The 19,338-nt window shown below is 40.9% G+C and overlaps 1 protein-coding gene across 1 annotated transcript in view; it reads left to right on the top strand.

Moving 5' to 3' along the window:
- The first annotated feature begins 8,019 nt into the window (after positions 1–8,019).
- DPY19L1 (dpy-19 like C-mannosyltransferase 1) overlaps positions 8,020–19,338 on the top strand; it is a 45,339-nt gene continuing 34,020 nt past the window's right edge. The window contains exons 1-5 of the mRNA XM_042043443.1: positions 8,020–8,505; positions 9,417–9,485; positions 14,570–14,594; positions 15,100–15,187; positions 15,842–15,979. Coding sequence (XP_041899377.1) covers positions 8,211–8,505; positions 9,417–9,485; positions 14,570–14,594; positions 15,100–15,187; positions 15,842–15,979 — 615 coding nt within the window. The 5' untranslated portion in view covers positions 8,020–8,210. The remainder of the gene's footprint in view (positions 8,506–9,416; positions 9,486–14,569; positions 14,595–15,099; positions 15,188–15,841; positions 15,980–19,338) is intronic.

The raw sequence follows: 19,338 nt of genomic DNA on the forward strand, positions 1-19,338 counted from the left end.
TTCTTCAGCAAAACCCAGGATTACCAGTGGGCCACAGTTACCTTGCAATGCAGCCCTGGAACACACTGTGGGACCACAGCTCTACTCATGAAATTCTCTGTGACTTTATGACGTGACAGCTGCATGGGAGAAATGGCTAAAGACAGGTCTGTCATGTGAAATATGCCTCCTGTGCCCAGCAGCACAGTTTGTTTTTCAGTATTTTATAGATGCTTTTTATAGATACATGCATGCAAACACATACACTTGTACGTGCACACCTGAAAGTGCACTATTTAGTGAATTCTCCTCATTTTGCTACGGGGCTAGCAGGAGAAAATGAATGCTATCCTATATTCAGGCTTCAGTCCATCATCAATATATACCTTGATATATATCATCAATGTAACCTCTCCAGAAGGGAAATTCTCTGAACTCCTACGTGTCATGCCACGGGGAACCATGCTACAAGATCCCCTACTGGGAAACAAGTTGTAGCACATTGAGGAACTGGAGTGGTTGCACCTGTCTTGTGAAACAGTAAGTCAGCTGCTGCTGTCTGAGCATAATGAGTTATTCTGTCAAGCTAAAAAGAAATTGAGAATATGAAACAAACAATGTATTTTAGAAGGAGTTTTTCCCCTCCCCTCACATAATCTCTTCAGTGCTACCAGCTGCATGCTTCTTGAGAAGTGGGTGAGGCTAAGGATTTTTGTTGCCTATAGATACTTCTTTCGATTTGCATTGGTCTTGGTAACATCAAAAGTAAGTAGGATTTTCTAATGCTAGAGCAGCCCATGCCTTGTGTAAAGGTGAATGGGTCTTTTGGGGTGAGAGAGGGAAAGTCACCAAGGGTCTGTGGTTACTTGTGAGCAATGGTTGGTGTGAGGGCAGGGATGGTCCCAGGCTCTCTCAAGGGACAGTCTGTGGTGCTCCAGGTGACACTCACAAGGAAGTGAAACTACCTACAGTGCCACACACCACTCACAGAGATAGAGAGTGAGGGCAAACACAAACAGAAGAGGAGTTTGTAAAGAACACCTCTGTATGGAACAGGTAATTTGTATCTGCAGAGCTGGAATGATCACCTGGAGCAATACAAATCTGTGGCAGAGGTATTTACAATTTGTACCTGAAACACAGGCCTGATTTTTCTTACTTTGCATGCATGTCAAAGTGCTTCCTTATGTAGACTTATTCAACGTTTACAAATCAGGTGTGATTGAAGCTCAGTGGCTTAATTTAAATTATTAGCAACTCTGACAAAGCAGCATTAGAGTCAGCAAGAAATGACAATGGCCTGACCAATCTGTTTTCTTTTCAATCAATCAAACAACCGAAGACTTGGCCTACAAGTCTAGACGGAAGAGTATATTGAAACACAAATGAATGTGTTATTTCACATGCTGTGGTTTTTCATGATCATGATGCAGCAGCAAAGAGGATGCCTCGGACAGTAGAGGGCACTGTGACCTCAAAAATAAGCTTCAAATTGGGCTAGAGTTGTGCCTTTTTGCAAGCACAGCTGATCAGACACAAATGCCCTGTTCCAACCGAAAAAGAGCTCTGTTTGTTTCGCAGTAGCTCAAGAAATTAGAGAAGTAATGTCAAAAAGCAAGGAGGGGTCGGACTTATAGAAAGTGGAAAGGCATGATCACTACAAATTTCCACATGAACAAATTGAAAAAAAGGGATGAATTCCACCAAGTTGCTTGATACTGTGGCACATCTTAATGTTTTGTGAACACAGTCTTTAAAGCCTGAGTCGGGTGCTATTCTTAATGAAGTTTAAGAATGTATAATGAAGTATTTAGGATCATGTTCTGAGACAGACTGTCAAAAAGTTGAAAAGGTGAGGAAGGAGATGAGAAGATGCAACTGCTGTTTTTAGTCACCAACAGGGACTCCATGTACCATTTTCAAAACTTTTCTGTGTAAAAATTGTATCACATTTTTAGTTTTTTATGGTATAAATCAAAGGGTTTGTAGCCTCAGTATCTTTTTTTCCTCCTCTTTATCAGGTATCTAGCAAAAAGACCAGATTTACCAGGAAAGGATGCCCTGCAGCCCTCAAAGTGGCTCTTAGTCACTTCAGTTTGTCATAAAGGATTCACCCTTTCTCAGTCATATACAGGAAGCAAACAGCATTCCCAAGCCACGATTTTGTTTGTCATTTAAAGGGTGTTTGATGTGTAGGATTATCCTGCCTTCAGTCTTGTCTGCCATGTTGCTTAGTTTGCCAGAGGTACTTTCTATCACTGTCTTAATGTGCCTCTTCTCTACCTTCAGTAACCAGGGCAGCAAAGCACATTCCGGAATCCCCACCGAAATGAAAATCAGGTTAAGCAAAGTGTGAAACAGAAATAAACTTGCTAACATCTGAACAGGCAAGCTTAGACCCTGCTGCTGTTTCTGATACAGCTGTTTGTATTTCACAGTGGTCCACAAGCTTCTCTTGCCAAAACAGATTTGCCAGTAAATCTCCACCAATCTAGATATACTGACTTCAATATGGCCTCATATTGAATATATATACTCACTTCAATATTTCAGGAGCCCTACCGTTTCTCACCTCTAGCTGCTCTGCCAGTTGTTCACTGAAAAGCTATTCTGTGAGCACTTCCAGATCATTGCTTTTCTCCTGCTTCTGTTCTCGGTCCATTGCTGGCCTTCCCGTATTTCCGCCGTAAGTGGTGTCTATATTCTCAATCTCACATAGAGGAGCATCTGCCATGAAATATAGTAGTAGCTCAGCCCATGTTCATATGGTCCTGTTCTGTTGTTATCACTTAAGCTTCTGCTCGTCGCTTCAAGCTGTTTCCTCCGTGTTCTCTGACGCATCTTTTGGCAGCTGCTACTTAGAGACACACCAGATAACCACTGACTCCATAAAAAATTAAGTAAAACCACCATGGCTAGTAAATCAGGTTAGGGGAAGCTGGATCCATCACTTCTGCTTGTAAATATTGAGTTCTGTGGTCCTCGGAAAACTTACTCTGTAATTTGCTCCTCCAAATAGAAGCATAATGAGATGCAGTTGCTGTGGCTGTGAATCATGGCATCTATGCCAAATTAGCATGACTACTCACAGTGGCCAAATGCCACGCAATGAGTATGTGGCGTGTACAGCAAGAGATCCTCATTTTGAAATCTGTAAGGAGATTATATCACGCAGAGGAGTTAAAAGTCCTCAGAACAGTGAAGAATTACAGAAACATTCCAGGCCTCAGTTGGGAGGAGATGATCACACTCCATGCCCAGGAAGGGGCATTGCCAAATCTCCCCAGTCAGCTGCTCAATAGGGCAAATGAATAATGAATGCTGCGCTGCTTCCATCATTCTGTCTGCAGCAAGGAAAGAAGGGTAACTGTAAATATGTTAAAACTACCTAAAATGTTCCCAGTGTAGCCTAAATTTCTTTCCTGAAGTCATAGTATTTAGCGTTCCTTTTTTTTTTTTAAACTATTTTTTGTTTTCAGAGCTGCAGGGAAGCACTTAAAGTAGCATGAGTATATGGTACTGGAAACAGAAAGCAAAGAAGTAAGAAAAATTCTGGTGGAGACTAATTAGGTTTTCTGAGTCACTAATGTTCTTCAGTGTTATTCTGGCAGCAGGAAGCCTGAGACTTATAATCAACATTATAAAAACAAAGGAAGTAATTTCTGTGTCAAAGATAGAAGGGCTTTCAGGACCTCTCATTCAAAATATGTGATTTTTTTGTTTCTTTTGTTGTTGTTGCCAGGGTAGGCAAGCTAGGTAAATTGTTCTTATTTGTTTCTAGTAGAAAGAAGTTTTTGCTTGTATGAGCAGTTAGCCATACAGACACAGATAATCCAGTTCTACAGAGTTTTTCATATATATAAAAGTTAAAGTGAAGCTGCAACTTTAAAAGTGAGAGAAGATACATATAAGCAGACGTGCAAGTAGAGATCAGATTATTAACCTACCAGTAGCATACTTTCCCCTCTTCAGAATACAGGTAATGTATGTTTAAAGGGTTAGCTCAAGGGGGAATATTTGTATCCTGCAGAAAGTGCACTGGTCCCACAAAGCTTTTAAATAGGACAAGGTACACACTATAATAGCTTGCCACTGCATTCTGCTATTTTTGTTTTTCCCTGGAAAATTCCTCTGTGTACAAACTCCAAGGGCAATCCTGCATCTTTACTTCTGCCTTACAAGACTCCTTTGCCTTCTGCACTTAATATTCAGCCTGGTCTTCACAAGAATGGGTCCCAACTCTGTTTTCATAAAGATCTTTCTGTAAGTAAGGATTTGTTTGCTCTGTGACTGAAGCACAAGTGGTATAAATAATGAGTTAAGTCAGATATGGCCATATGGCATGGAGCTCAAAATGCTCTAACATCCCAGTTAGTTACCTGAGGCTCTGAGCTCCACATTGCTGCAGCTCTCTTGCTGTCAGCACTCAAAATGGCTCATTTAATGCTAGGTTGAGTACATCTAACCATGCAGCAGTCACACAATTGTTTTCTGAAGAGACATACTTTCTAGAACATGCCTTCATTGCATGCTAACCTTGGATTAAATGAACCAAGGAAAGGGAGCCTGAAGTTCCCTAACTTGCTACAATGCAGCCCTGCTATTATTAAGTCTGCTGCTGAACGTGTGAAAGTGTGGGGGATCAACACAAACTTCACAGAAGCAAAGCCCTGTGGTAGGTGGAAATGGCAGCCTTGTCACAAAATCTGCAGAATGTGCTCGGAGGCAGTGCCACTGGAACAAAGCAGAGCAGTAAAAGAAACATCATTACAGACTGAAAAAAGGAATCTCTGCAGGCACCCTTATTCAGATCACCTTGAAGGTGACTGAAGAGAGAAGGGGTTGGTATTGGTAATAAACTAGAAAGTGAGGGTCTCACTTGAGGCAAGAGAAAAAGAGAGAACTGGTGTCAAGAAACAATACAGAAGATGAGAATGAGTGGAGGGGGAGGAAAGCAAGCTCTGGACTGTTCAGTCATGAGGTGTGCCCGTCCAGTGTCCTGTTAGAGAATATATAGGAACTGCCAAGGCCAATGTGCTTCACTTGCAGGGGCTCATTCCTGTGAATTATTTCCATCCACAGTGTGTCACAACCACTATCCAGCTGAGATTGCTGATATCTGTCAGAGTGATTTGGAAACATGAAGAGACAGTCCAGCGATCACAGAAAATGTGTGAGCAAAGAGATAGAGAAGACCAAGCAGAAACAGAAATGTTGTGTTCCAGAATGTGCCTTGTCCTGGGACAGCAGAAAACCGTGGAGCAACATCTTATGGATTTTGCTTTCCTTGGACAAAAGAAGTTAAGACAATCTGATTAGATGATGTCTCTCCTGTGGACTTGTAAATATCCTTCAGCACCCTTGAGAGTTGAGAAAAATCAAATTTATTTTCAGAGGTATATTTCTTTCCTTCCCCTCCTTTTTTGCTATAAACAGAAAGATATGTGCTGATTTATTGGAGTCACTCCTTTCACTGTGATGTGCAGGATTAGTAATGAGCTACACTGTCTGAAACGTGATGTTGGATATTAAACATAGCACCTCTCAAAAAAATATGCAATTCCTGTGATGATATAAGCCCAAGCTTTATTTCTTACTACTTGTATCTTATAGATTGAAACAAATGTCATTTTATTTTTAGACAATAAAAATGCAGCTCTTCTGAAGTAGTGTTAGAGGTTTTCTGTAGCAATTCACAGTTGCTGAATATGGGCACCTTTACATTTAAGAATGTGATGCTCTGTTTTTTGCACACTTACCGTAACTCGTAAAACCTTTAGAATTGTTTAGTAGTACGTGCCTTTGTAACAAGGTTCTGTGGGTGGTACCTGTTGAAATAAATTGCCTGAAGAGTTTTATTAAAAGAAAACAGCCTGAAGGTAATTGATCTGCTGCAGGCTGGAGTAGGCCCAGTTAATCTCAATGGCTGAGCCATCCCCCAGCAATTTTATGAACCTTAATAATATCAACCCTTCAAGTTTCTAAGTGTTCCATGACTCTATTGATTTTGGCAAAAATTGAAATATAGGTTCCAGGAGTTAAAAATCAGCAGAACGTATCATATTGCTCTTTTTCCATGCTGGTTACACGCAAAACTCTATCTGGAGCCTGTACCCTTCAATCACTCAGACAGCAACAATAGACTCCTTTGGTTACCTTTGAATTTATAACAAGGCTACTCAATTAAAATCAAATATGAAAAAGAGCAGATTGTGGGACTTTTTCTCCTGAAAAGCAGGTGGGGAAAGTAGTAGGTAGTCTTCAAACACTTTAAAGGTGTTCCTTTTATGCCTTCATTTATATTTTGTGTATAGTAAGCACAGATAAATGTTTCTTGCAATGTGAAACTGCCACACATAATTCATGTCAGAAGAAGAGCCTGCGTACTCAGGAGACTGGCTGTCTTATATGAAAAATAGTATTTCTTCCTTGCTTGCTTTTTTGAGATCAGTGTAATACATGTCCTTTGCAGTTATCTCCCCAAAATAGGTAGTGGTAGAAGGGTGATTTTCCCTCAGCAAGCAAAGAAACGTGGGGCCAAGAGAACTTGTGGACACACAGGCCTTCTGTCAGTCCCACAGGCTTGTTTGTTTAGTACCGGTTTGTATCTTCACATCCTTATTTTGGTGTAAATAGCCTTACTACTACCACAAAGACAGCAAAAGCAATCCTTCTTACACTTTCATTATCTCAGTAGCTGAATCTGAACCAAAATTACCTTCCTGTGCTAACAATGTGCCAGCTATGTATCTATCAAACAGTTTTTAAAAAATACTAGTATGGTATTTGCCACATTAGACTCAAATCTTGTGTTTCACAGGATAGGATTCATAATTAGGAAAAGGAGGTGGACATAAAGAGGTTGTAAACATTTTAGAAGAAACCCACGTATGTTATGTCAGAGGAAAAAAGTGGAAAGGCTAGGCAAAATAAACAGAGTTGACTGGAAAACTCAAACAGAAAACTTGGGAGCAGGAACATAAAGTGAAGAGTGCAGAGGGATAAAGAAAAGCCTGAAGACAGCAATGAGGAGCACTTGGAAGGCAAGGAGTAGGTACAGTCAATAAAGATAAAAATAAGAAGAGGTCAGGGAGGAAAGAGTGAAATGGATCTGTTTGGAGAGGTTGCAGTTACTGTATTTAATCAACATAATCAAAAAGTGGTAATTAAATTAATGTGTCCCTATTGGATGAGCTGCTGCCTGAGCACTGTTCTGTGCTGAGCAAGAGAGCACAAATAGGAGAAACGGCGGCTTTGCTGGAGCTGGGTCTTGTTCCACAGTTGTGCTGTATATTCACCGCTCTTCAAAGAAGAGTAATTAGAGTAGGAGCTACAGGGATTGCTACTGGCAGCTCCTGAAGGTGACTGCTCTGCGGAAGTAATGAAACATCTCATGTCTCAAGTGTCCGCGTTACACAGAGTTTCTGTGCCATAGGGCCTTTTAACCTCTGAACCCAAAGCAAGGGTTTGGCTGGATCTGCATGGTGCTCATGAGCAGACGCCGCATTGCAAAGGCAAACCCACAATAAAACTCCAGAACAAGGAGTAGGAGGAGGAAGAGGGGTGTTTTCTGTGGTGTGGAACCCCTTAGGACAAAGCAACAACACAGACAAGTTACCTTCTGGGAATGAAAATTTTGGGAATTTGGGCGGTACTTCTGGGGTAGACTCCCTTTAAGCTGACGCTGTTACAAAGCTGAACGGCCCGGGAACGGGAAAGCCAACAGAGAGAAACACCAAGAGGTGACGGAGGACAAGGCTGCAGCACCGCGGGGGCCACGGCAGGCCCGCCCACACGGACAGCAGCGGGAAAACCGCGCCCGCCCCTCGAAAAGGACAGGGAACGAGTGAGCGGGCAGAACCCCGCTCCTGCCTCCTCCTTCGCCTCCTCCTCCTCCTCCTTTCCCCCGCCCTCCCCTCCCCGCCAGGCTCCGGGGCGGCGCGTCCGTGAGCGGAGGGGCGGAGCGGGGGGCGCGGGAGCCGCTCCCCGCCCCGCCGGCAGCACCGCCCCCGCCCCCACGTGTCCAGCCGGGCGGAGCGGGCGGCGGCGGCGGAGCGGGGACCGGCCGCCCCCTCGCCCCGTTACGACGAGCCCGCCGGCTGCGGCTCCGCCCCGTGGCCTCCGGGCCCTGCCAGGGGGTGGAGGAAGCTCCTCCCTGAGTACCGCCCCCGTCGGCTCGGCTGCCCTCCCCTCCGGCGCGGCGCCCCGGCCCCGGCGGGGACTATGCGGAGATGGTCGTCCCGAGCCGAGGCAGGAACAAAGAGTCGCCGCCGCTCAAGCCCGGGCAGCAGCAGCACCAGCAGCAGTCACCGGGCGCCAGCCCCAGCCGCGGCCGCCGGCCGCACTCGCCCGGCAGGCAGGGCTCCGGCGGGGCCCGCGCCATGCGGAAGGGAGGCGGCGGCCGGCGGGGAGCCAGGGGCGACCCCCGGGGACCCTACCGGGAGGGGCCCGCTACGGACGGGGAGCGGGACGTGCTGGGCCGCGGCCCCCTGAGTCTCCTGCGCGTCTGCGGGGACCGGCTCCGAGGTGAGGTTCCTACCCCGAACCCTGCCCCCTCCTCGCTCCCTCTGCCCCCGCTGGGATGGGAGCCAGCCCTTCCGCCCGGGGGAAGTGCGGTGGAGCTGAGCGTCGCTTCCCGTCCCTCTTTCCGGCAAGTGGCGGTACCCTTGCCCCGTGGCACGGGGTGGCTGTTGCCGGGGGAGGGAGCGCCGGGACATCTTTCCCCGGGAAGCAGCGATCGGGGTCCGGCGGGCGGGAAGGTCCCTCCCGCGGGAGGGAAGCAGGAAGGGAGGCGGGCGGGCGGTGTCTGGCACTGCCCGGGGCAGCGGCGGCGGGGTCGCGCTCCCGCTCTGCCCGGGCCCGTGCTCCAGCCTGTCACAGCGCGGGGAGGGTGAAGAGAGAGAAAAGCTGACAAAACCCACACGGTGATCGGCGAGACGGGGGCGAGGAAGAGGGAAAGGGCTTTTTATCACTTCAGCATCCTTTGGGGGAGAAGTGGGGAAACGTGCTGTTTGCGTAACTAACTCTTGTTAAAACAGCCTCTCTGGTGATGTTGACTATCGCAGCTTGCAGTGCTGGCATGACCAGCTTATTTCTGCTGGAAAGTATGTAGGGTTGTGTATTCTTTCAAAGTCTGACTTTCTGCCTTAGCAAATTTGCCAGTAACATAGCTATGTAGAAATCCCCTTTTGTCAAGTTATTCCGTAAAAGTTATTTCAGAAATTAAAAACCTGATGATTTATATAGTCACCTTAGTAGTCTCTCTGTGATGTTTAAAGCTTTTATGTGTAGTTACGAACTTGCTGTATGAAGTTTCTTTCAGCATTTTTGAGGTCTGGTCTACTTTTTTTACGTAAAACTAATGTTGCAGAGTTCAGATTTCCTTTTATAGAGGCTGTGCTTAATTGATGCTTAAGGTGCTTGTGTTCTTTTGGCAGTATTTGTTGTCGACAGAAGGGCCTTCATCACAAAAGCTGATAGCAAGATATGGCTCACGGTCCTTCTGGGTAAGTGGAAGGAACACATCACAGGGGGAAATACTGATCTTTTTACCTTTCTTTCTCTGGAACTGTAAATTGTATCTAAATATATTTGGAAATATAACTTGGAAAAAGGAAAAAACATAGCCGATGTTGAAAAGGGAAAGGAAATAACTTCCTACCTGGTAACTTTTGTAAAGCTGTTACTGTAGCAGTTGATGTGGTATCACAACATTTATAGGAAAAAAATTTCCACATATTTATGGATTTCTCCTATCCAGTCATTAATTTCTAGGAAAAGAAAAAAAAAAGAAAAAGGCAGCAGCTCTTACTAAGTAATGTAATCGCAACAGCTTGTTTGGGAAGAAGTATGGGTGGACGTACATACAGTTGTAGAGGGATGTAAATTCAGATGTTATTATCTTTGGGAATATTTTTGAGGAAATAATGAAATGGTTTATGGCCAAAATCTTGAAAAAACCACCTAAAGTGTTTGTAAAGAGATGCATTCCTAGAGTTAACAAGTGCTAAGTAATAGCATATTTATCAGATGCACAATTAGATAGACCCTGAAAGGTATTCTAGTAAGGAGTGTCAGGGTATTCCAAAGATGCTGGTACCATTAATCAGACCACCAGCAGTCCTGGCTGCCGAAGGGGGTTTCTTCAGTTTGATGAATTACATTGCAAAATAGTAGCAGGAAAACAGCCCTTAGCTTGCAAGCTAATTAATGGATAAAGTGTTCCTGAATTGCTTTACTTACATCTATTTATTCAGCATTTCCTAGACTCGTAGTTACTTAAATGACATAGAAATGTTAAACTGATGGTCAGAATTGAAAAATGCTTTCCTCTGATTGAAATTTGAGATCAGAGAGAGTTTTATAATTTCTGGAATTTGAATTTGTCTGTGAAACCCAGATAACCAATTAAATATTTCAGGGAGGTATTTTCCTTTTTAATGGTAGTAAAACCTTAGTAGCAAAGTATGTAATAACGTACAGTATTTGCAGTAGCAAGGAATGTACATACGCTACATATGAAATAGTGAGTTTTGATTGAGTGAAATTTGAATTTTTGTTGTTGCTTTGCTTAAGCTTTAAGGCCCGTATTTTAAAAACAGAGGCTCCCACAGCTGGAGCTGGTTTAATTATAAAGTGTGAATTTTTTTCTCTTATGAATTATCTCCAATTTATGTGCAGCAGTAAAGTTGTCAGACTTTCAAGGATGTTCTTATACAACACTTCACCCTATTATGTTGTTAGGTTTTTTTTTTCATAATGACCATTGACTTGAGGCCTTATTCCTGAAGACACCCTTATTATATTGCACAGAATCTAAAAATGTAACAACTTGACTAAGCTGCAGAAGTAGTCAATACTTGCAGGTTCCTCATTGTTTTCAGTTCTGCTATATTCCTACCTGATCACTTTGTGGATATTTGAAAAATATGAAGCAGTTTATTGTACTCTTCACATCCTGTTGGATTACAGTATCTCAGCATTTGTTGTTCTCTTGGTAAATAAAGCCAAGGATGGCTTTATTCTTCAGTATTTAATTGCCAGAATCAGAATCCTTTTTATATGCCATTCATATTGCTTTTCTTAGAATGGCACACAGGCAAAAATAGGAAATCTATCAGATTTTATATAATATCCCTAGTCTGCAAAAATCTTATCATATGCTTTGCTTTTAGGGATTCTTAGGCTGGGTGAGAAAATGGCATCTGCAAGTTCAAGTACATAGTAGCTGTGTAAGTGTTTACAGCATTAGAACTATAGTATTCCCTTCCTGTCCCCTCCTTCATTCCCTCTCCAGTAGGGACATTAATGGGATCAAAGGATGGTAATTTAACAGAGCTGAACGGCATGTTTTCCATCAGAAGCTGGCTTAATGCAGTCTGTTGAAAAATGCTGATTTGGACTTAGAGTGGAAGTCTATGAATTAAGCCCATTGTCTCTTGGAATATGAGTAATTAACATAAATTGCTGTGTGATTATGAAAGGTCTTGACTTTGTACTGATAATAGAATGATACTGTGAAAATGTATATGAAATTCTCCAGAATAACTGTGAATGTATTTACACTTACTGCATTGACTTTCAATAAAGCATTTACTGAAGGGAAGAATCAGATTTAAAGATATTGTTTCCTCTATGAAATAAGTGGTATGTCTGGATGTGAAATGTAATTTCCATAATAATAGATAATTTATTTGCATCAGTAAAATACCGCATATTTGCCTTATTTGGATCAACATGAATTTGAGTTAATGAACAGTACGGGCAACTAATACGCATTGGACTTTACTGTATATTCTTACCTAACATGTGATCTGTTTTAAAATTGTTATTTTTTTATAGCTGGGATGTGTTTATATGCGAATGTATTTCAGCATCTAATCTTACTGGGAATCTCAGGAATGTTGCTGAGAAATGAAATAATGCCGTGTACAAATGTGTAACTATTACTTAATAAGCAATAACTAAGAAAGGTATGGGCTGCTCTGTTTCTTTCCATACAATTACTGCAAAACGTGATTTTTGTATGGAATATGGTTTGCTGCATTGCTGATAGAGCTAATGTGCTTACCTGGAATTCCATGTCACATCAATACCTGCTTTTCTGAAAAAGACATTTGCTGCTTTCCTTGAGAACTAAAGTAAATGTCCTTAGTATAAAAATAACCCCTGGAGCTCCCGAACCTTTCCTAAAACATTAAGTTCTGCTTATACTGATTTTTTTTCTACAAAGTATAAAAAAAGGTGAAGTTTTAAGTGAAAGATTGAGGTCTTCGTTTTCCAACTGGAACCCAGGCTTGTCTTTGCAAAACCTACTTCAGTGATGGAAGTGGAGCTGTAAAATTCTGAAGGAAGTTTCAGTGTGGTATAGTACCACCTCAACTTTTGTGCAAAGTGTTTAGCATGAGGTCAATGTTGTTAAATTGCACCAGCAGCTAGTTTAGAAATTTTTTTTAGGTAATTTTTTTTCCGTCTTTCTTTTTGTTTTGTGGTGGTATTTTTTTGTTGTTGCTTGTTTGGGTGTTTTTGGGGTTTTTAAATTTTTTTTTTTATCTTAGCCAGCTTCACCTTGGACTTCTTCACATACAAAACTTTAATTTTAAAATTAGGTCATAATGCAACAAACTGCAGTTATGGACCTTATGGAGATCATGATAACAAGTACTGTCAACAGCACTTCCAGGCTCTGTGTTGGAGGAATATACAGACTATATATATGGAATATATATATTGGGTATATATACTAGGGCATGAAGTGCACATTAAGTCCACTCCCATTCCACATAAATTTAGTGGATTTGCAAAGGTGTTTTTCTTTCTCTTATTGCTGTTGCTTTCCAGAAACAGACAATCCTAGTCTTGTAACATGCAGCCTGAACAAATGTATGTTCACTAACTCTCAGACCATGACAGCATGCAGGCATTGCTGTGTATTTTACCAATGTCCAAGCAACTTCACCCATTCCACATCTTCAGAGAGGCAACGACAGTGTCTGGGTGCTGGAACGGGGGAAGGTGTGTGCCAGTCAGCACCCTGGAGAGGGACACAGTACTCAGCACCTTTCTGGCCACAGCTGGGTGTAAGCAGGAAGAGTGGTTGTCCTCTCCAGTTTCTCTCTGCTCCATACAGCCTATGTGAATGAGGGATCTTCATTCACCATGAAGATTTTCGTAGATTAAAGACAACTAGTCTGCCAGATCTATCTATGGCAGAAAGCCACTCTGTGCCTAGAGAGCAACTAGAGACACCTTCAGTCTAGGAAGAGCACCATGGTCCCTCTAAATACCTTCACATTATCCCTCACTCATGCAGGCTTTGCTTCCATGGTAAGCTGCATATGTTGTCAGTGCTGCCCAAGCAAAATGGAGTGGTTCCTGCTCTTTCTGGACCTTGTCATGCTCCAGAGGTCAGAGACCTAGAGTGTTACCTCACTGATTTATCAGCATTTTTCTCTTCCCTTTGTCCTTCAGATTACCTCCCATGTTCTGTACCTACATGGCAGCAGTGTAGATAGTCTTCAAATGGGCAAATGGAATTTTACTGCGTGCAGAGTCTATCTTTTTTTTAGCAATTATAGTCTCAGTTAGATTTGTGTTGGTTGTCATGGTCCATTTGGATTTCTCATATTTACAGTGTGTTCTGTAAATTAAAATTTATTTTATGAGTCCATGGGGAAAGAAAACAAACAGACGTGACGAACAAGGGCCAGTCCACTTTGTACAGAGTAGTCTAACATAGGAATTCACTAATTCATCATTTAAGTAATGAGGTTTTGAACTCAAAAGTTCTCTAATTCAACTTGAAACTTCTAACTTGTGTACCTCTCAGCAAAATAATTACCTGGATGATGGTGGGAGTGTTCATCCTTCCTTTTTCATCATGATGCTGGCATCCCCTGTATCACACTGAGAAGCATGAAAGCCTCAGGAGTTCAGCTGCTGCTGGATCTCCTTCAGAAACTTTTTGGCTAAGCTGATGTGTTTACACCTTAATGCTTGGAAGTTTGGTCTATAGCCTTTCCATGAGCTTCCATTCTGAAGAAACTGCCAGATGATCAATACACCAGGAGGTGCAGGAGACAGTAGGCTGCAGGTGATAATGGCTGCAGAGTGACCTTAAGCCCTTTCAGGCCACCAGGTCCTGCCTGTTTGTTGCCCTTGCTTTGACCTAGCAGCATGGCTTGTAGCGTGCTTCAGGACTTAGCATGAGTTAGTGAAAATCTAAGCAGGAGCTGAGTGACCAGTCACAGCAGGCATCATAAAAATGCTAAAAATATTTATTCTTATTTTTAAAAATGCTTGTAATTCAGTCTTGTTGTTGATAACTGAAATGTGTGCATTAGATACTGGTGGGTCAGCTTGAATGATGCAGGATATAGGTGGAAACACTGCCTAGTGCTGAATACCACAGAAAATTTTCAAAGACCAGGCCGTGAAGGTTTATTCAGATGTTCCTAGTCTTCTGTTTGCTGGAGTCTTGAGTACCTTCTTTGCACCTCTGAAGTAGTACTGCAACTACTGCAGTGAACACGATTTCATGTTCAGTTATTTAAATATTTGAGTAACTTCACACCTTTTGTTTTCTTTACAGCTGTTTTTGCAGGAGTCCTACATTGGTAAGGTTAAATTTATTGCTTCAGAGTAATATAGTATTTTAAAATAATAAAAATATAATTTTTAGTTATTTTTAGAGAAGATATTGGGATAATTTATATTTAGAACTTTCCTCTCAAGACTAAATTATCTCTGAGCTGAACAATTCTGTTCTTGTGAAGCTGATGTGAAAGGTTTCTTAAGCCTGTTCAGAGACGAGTGAAGCCTGCTTTTCAGATGAAAAATTTCTGCTTAATCATTAAGTGTCTGCACTTAAATTAAAATACATTACAGTATTATATATAATATATAGCATTATTATATTATTACTAATGCCATAAGAGAATTTAATAAATACTTTGTGTTCATATTTTTTCAATTTAAAATTATCTGGATAGATGACAATATTGGTATAATATATGAGTAAATTACAATAGCAATTTGTAAGTAAACTTGGGGTATTCATTGAATGTTCTTTGGTGTCTATGACCTCTTTATTCCATTTTAATTGTTGTTATTTTTTGGCAGGTGTCACATAACAACTCTTTTTGAAAATGACCGTCATTTTTCTCACCTGTCAACACTAGAAAGAGAAATGGCTTTTCGCACAGAAATGGTTAGATTATGTTTCAGTGTTTGGAAAACTTCTGTCTGTAATCTGATCATGGGCTTCCCAAAATTTCTTAATACATTCTGCATAAGTATGCATATTGATCTCTTTCAACTACTGTGCATTACACTTTTGTGTGCAGAGTATTTGTGTGACTTACAGCTGATCCCTATGGGTGTATCACTTCACAGTTCACTTACAATATAATCTAAAAGTATGATTCTGGAGGACCCAAAATAGAAAAACTGCAAGTACCTTATACCTTGCTTCAGTTATAGTCTTGTCATGCAGCGGCCTTTTCTTAATATTTTTTCAATTAATAAATGTTGGCATATATATACGTGTGTGTGTGTGTGTGTACACACACACACAGCTTTTGTCTGCTTTTATTTTGAGATTTGTGAAATACTATGCTAATGTGTAGTTACCAGCCCAAATGAGAGATTTCGAGGTATGCTATGAAACAAAGTGGAAAGAAACCCACATTGCTTGTTGCGGTGGCAGTAATAGAAGAGATTTGAAAAACTGGATAGTCATCTTCAATAAGCCTGTCCTGTTTGTTGCATTACGAAATTTGTTTTAAAATGAAGCTTGCATACAGGGGTTCCTGAAGCAGAAGTGATGTCTTTAATTGTAAATAATAAATCTGTTCTCCTGTAGGGTCTTTATTATTCCTACTTCAAGATCATTATTGAGGCACCATCGTTTTGGAATGGAGTATGCGCAATTATGAATGACAGACTAACTGAATATCCTTTAGTGATTAACACCTTAAAAAGGTTCAATCTTTACCCAGAGGTGAGCTATGTTTTAAATATAATACCTTCTGCAAATCTTTTGTTGTTTAAGCTTTGACTACAAATTTGTAAGAAATGTTACTCTGGAAACTATGATTGTAAAGATACAGTGACTAATGAAGTGTTGCTTAAATACTGTACTTCAGTTCCAGATTTCAAATGAGAAAGTTACTTCATACATTGTGATCAATTTCCAAACTTCAAGTATTTTCAATCAAATGTGAAAGCTGTCTAGATCTTAGTATTTTGTGCCCTAAAGTTGCAGACCAGTTCTATACTTCTTGCCTTCTTTTGTTCTTTTCCCTGAAAGCAGGTAGCTTGCTGACATGATGTACTTCAGGAAATAAGACATGTGAATTATCAGTAGTATGTGACAATAATGACTGTAGTGATACAGGTTGCAAGAGGTTATTTTGTTTTCAGTTGTGTGTAGGACATACAAAACTGACAGAATTAAACACTTCAGAGTTCATGGTGGCTGTGAAATCCACGAGTGCTAAGTTTACTTCGATGTTGCAGAGGAAATTCCTGTGTGGAAGACTGACTGCTGTTGTTTTGAACTTACTTAGTGTTAAACTTGTTACCTGGTTAGCTCACATTTCTACTCTGCTTTTTTGTCAGTAAAAAGAACATGTGTTTTAAGTATAGAAATGTTGAGGTTTCTGTCTCTTAAGGTTTTGCCAGTGTGTCTCAAACATTTTGCAAAGGGAAGATTCCTTTGGTTAAGGTACATTTCTGTTATTTCATGTGTCAGCAGCAGCTTATTTTTATGAGAACCAGCTAATAATGGCTGTGATTGTTGGGTACTAGCTTTTATACTCATTCTCCTGCTCTGTTCGAGCAGAGCTGTTTCCAGGAACTGTATGTGTACAAGTTCTTGGTGTGCATGTATTTGTACAAGTTGCACATAGTGGTTTCATTTGCTTCTTAAGTCCTTGCTCTAGAACTAAATGCTGTATAGATGAGCACTTTTTGTTGCCCTCTCACATGTTTAGGGTTTGCTTGGAATTTTTTTTTAACTCCAAAGGGATTGCAATTCAGTTCTAGAAATGCCACATTATGAACATAATTTGAATACTAAAGAGTTGTTTCCTTTAGCTGACAAAGATTTATTGACTTCAGCTAGAGTCTGACTTTCAAATATCAGAGATAACTGGTCAAATGAACTTAAAGACTCATCAGTATCATCCTGAAAGATGACTTAAGTAAATTAGATAATGAAATCAAAACAAGAGCAATCAGGTATACTGGCTGACATTCTGTAAGAGCACTAGGTTGATTACAGTGCAAAATGTGTAGGCTTGTCTGTTCATTCAGAGTTTTCTAGGATTATATTGACTCTCAGAACTTGGTGATAAGGTATGAATTCATTCATCTCTTCTGTGCCTGTGTGGGCATGCAAAGCAGACAAATAGTCTTCTCTGCTCCTTTTAGTCATTTACTGTTCAATGTCTAGCCTTCCTAGATAAATAGTTCTTTGGAGGTTTTTTTAAGTATTTCTTGAATACTTCTGTTTCCACATAACTGTATTTATAAAACCGTCAGTAGGTGCAACTTGACATTTGAAATATGTTGTCTGAATTTATAGAATTTTCTTTTGATTATAATAGGGCTGGGTGGTGAGAAGATGCTTGTGGATTTATTTCTTGGCAGTAAAATGTTTCCTTTTGATGCTCAGTATCCAGCCATGCTTCCTGAAAGTGTTTCATTTCCTGTTTGATATTTTGGGATCTTTCCAGCTGTTTCAGCCCATTAGTAGCACTAAGGCTGAATTTTAATAAAATGTTTGTTTGTTTAGTAGATTTTAAAATTAATTTCATCAAAACCAGTCTGGAAATCCCATTGCTAAACAGGATGTTTAATTAAGAAAAATAAAACAATTCCCTTGCATGTACAGCCAGTACTAGCCTTGAAAACTTCAAAAAAAGGAAAAAAAAAGTAAAATAAGTCTATAGCAATCAATGCATCATTTATGTAAATTATACACATAAGCAGTAAAAAAATCTATCGAAAGCAACAAGGTAGTCCTTGTAGCTGTACAATGTTATGATCCCAATAAAGTTGATTTTCCAAGTATTTGCTCCATAAGTCAGGTTGTTCTAGTAAATGTGGTGTTTTCATTTCTGATGCAGAATGGCAGAGAGACAATGTGTTAGTTTCTGTGGTGGAGAGATAAGGTGTAAAGTTTGCTCTCTGGATGTTTGTTGTTATGGAACAGTTTATATTTCTGTGTGTGGTGGTGATAATGAAAATGTGAGGTGAAATGAGGAGTGTTGCAAAGATCCACGTAGTTGGCTTTAAAGTGCACACTCGAATGCAGCTAGTAAAAGGGCTTGACTTTTCTACATGTTCTTTTATAGCAAAGGACTGTCCTTGTCCGCAGAGATCTCCTGGGTCTGAAAGCTAGGCTTTTGTTCTCCTGGTTCTGCATTTACTGCCTTATCTAATACGGAACAGTAGAATTTCCAGAAACATCACTGTGCTCCAACTGACCTAGCAATTTTGCACCACTTACTGATTTGCTTCCATTTTTATGCCCATGTTAACTGTGTCACGTAAAGTAGCTTTTGACAAAAAAATGGGGTTTTTTGCTTCAATTACCTAACCTGATACCTTTTTAGGGAGTATTCACTTGTAAAATTTGCAGCAGACACAGGCACTTGTGGCATAAAAAGGTTAAGTTGATAAACTAATTATTGGATTTTTTTTTTTGGTACAACATTGGTTCGGCAAGAATGCTTTATGTGCTTGGGTAATGTCAGCTTCGGGGCTGGTGATGCAAATTTGCTATACAGATGTCCCTAACAAAGCACATTCAGGTGATAAGAGGAAAGATGCTGATTTGGTTCTCCAGGCCTATTGATATCTGTCTGGAGATGGGGCAGGTGTCTGCTTCATGTATGCGCACGTGCACTGCCAGAAGCGCCTGGGCACAGATGTTCAGAACGCTTCCAGGAATTCAGGATACTGTACTTTGTAAAGCACAATGTTGAGGCACGGAGTCTTAGTCTAGAAAGATGTAGTCGTATTTTAAATATATAGAATTTACATTGGGAGGGTGTGAAGGCCCCAGATGAAGCCATGATGATTGAAGCCTTGGTGTTAACAATTAATGAATTTTAGAATCGCAGAACAGTTGAGGTTGGAAGGGCTGTCTGAAGGTCGTCTAGTCTGAACGCTGCTCGAACCAGGGTGAAGTAGAGCAGGTCACTCAGGGTCATCTCCAGTTCCGTTTTGAATATACTCCACCTCTGGGCAGCTTGTTCCAGTGTTTGACAGCTCCCAAATTAAGAAAGTTTTTTTCCTGTGTATAAATGGAATTTCCTGTATTTGAATTTGTGCTAATTGTCTCTTCTCTTG

The sequence above is a fragment of the Corvus kubaryi genome, unplaced genomic scaffold (assembly GCF_017639235.1).
Source record: "Corvus kubaryi isolate FWS band 111438036 unplaced genomic scaffold, C.kubaryi_AGA036_p1.0 37398, whole genome shotgun sequence".
NCBI classification, from domain to species: Eukaryota; Metazoa; Chordata; class Aves; order Passeriformes; family Corvidae; genus Corvus; species Corvus kubaryi.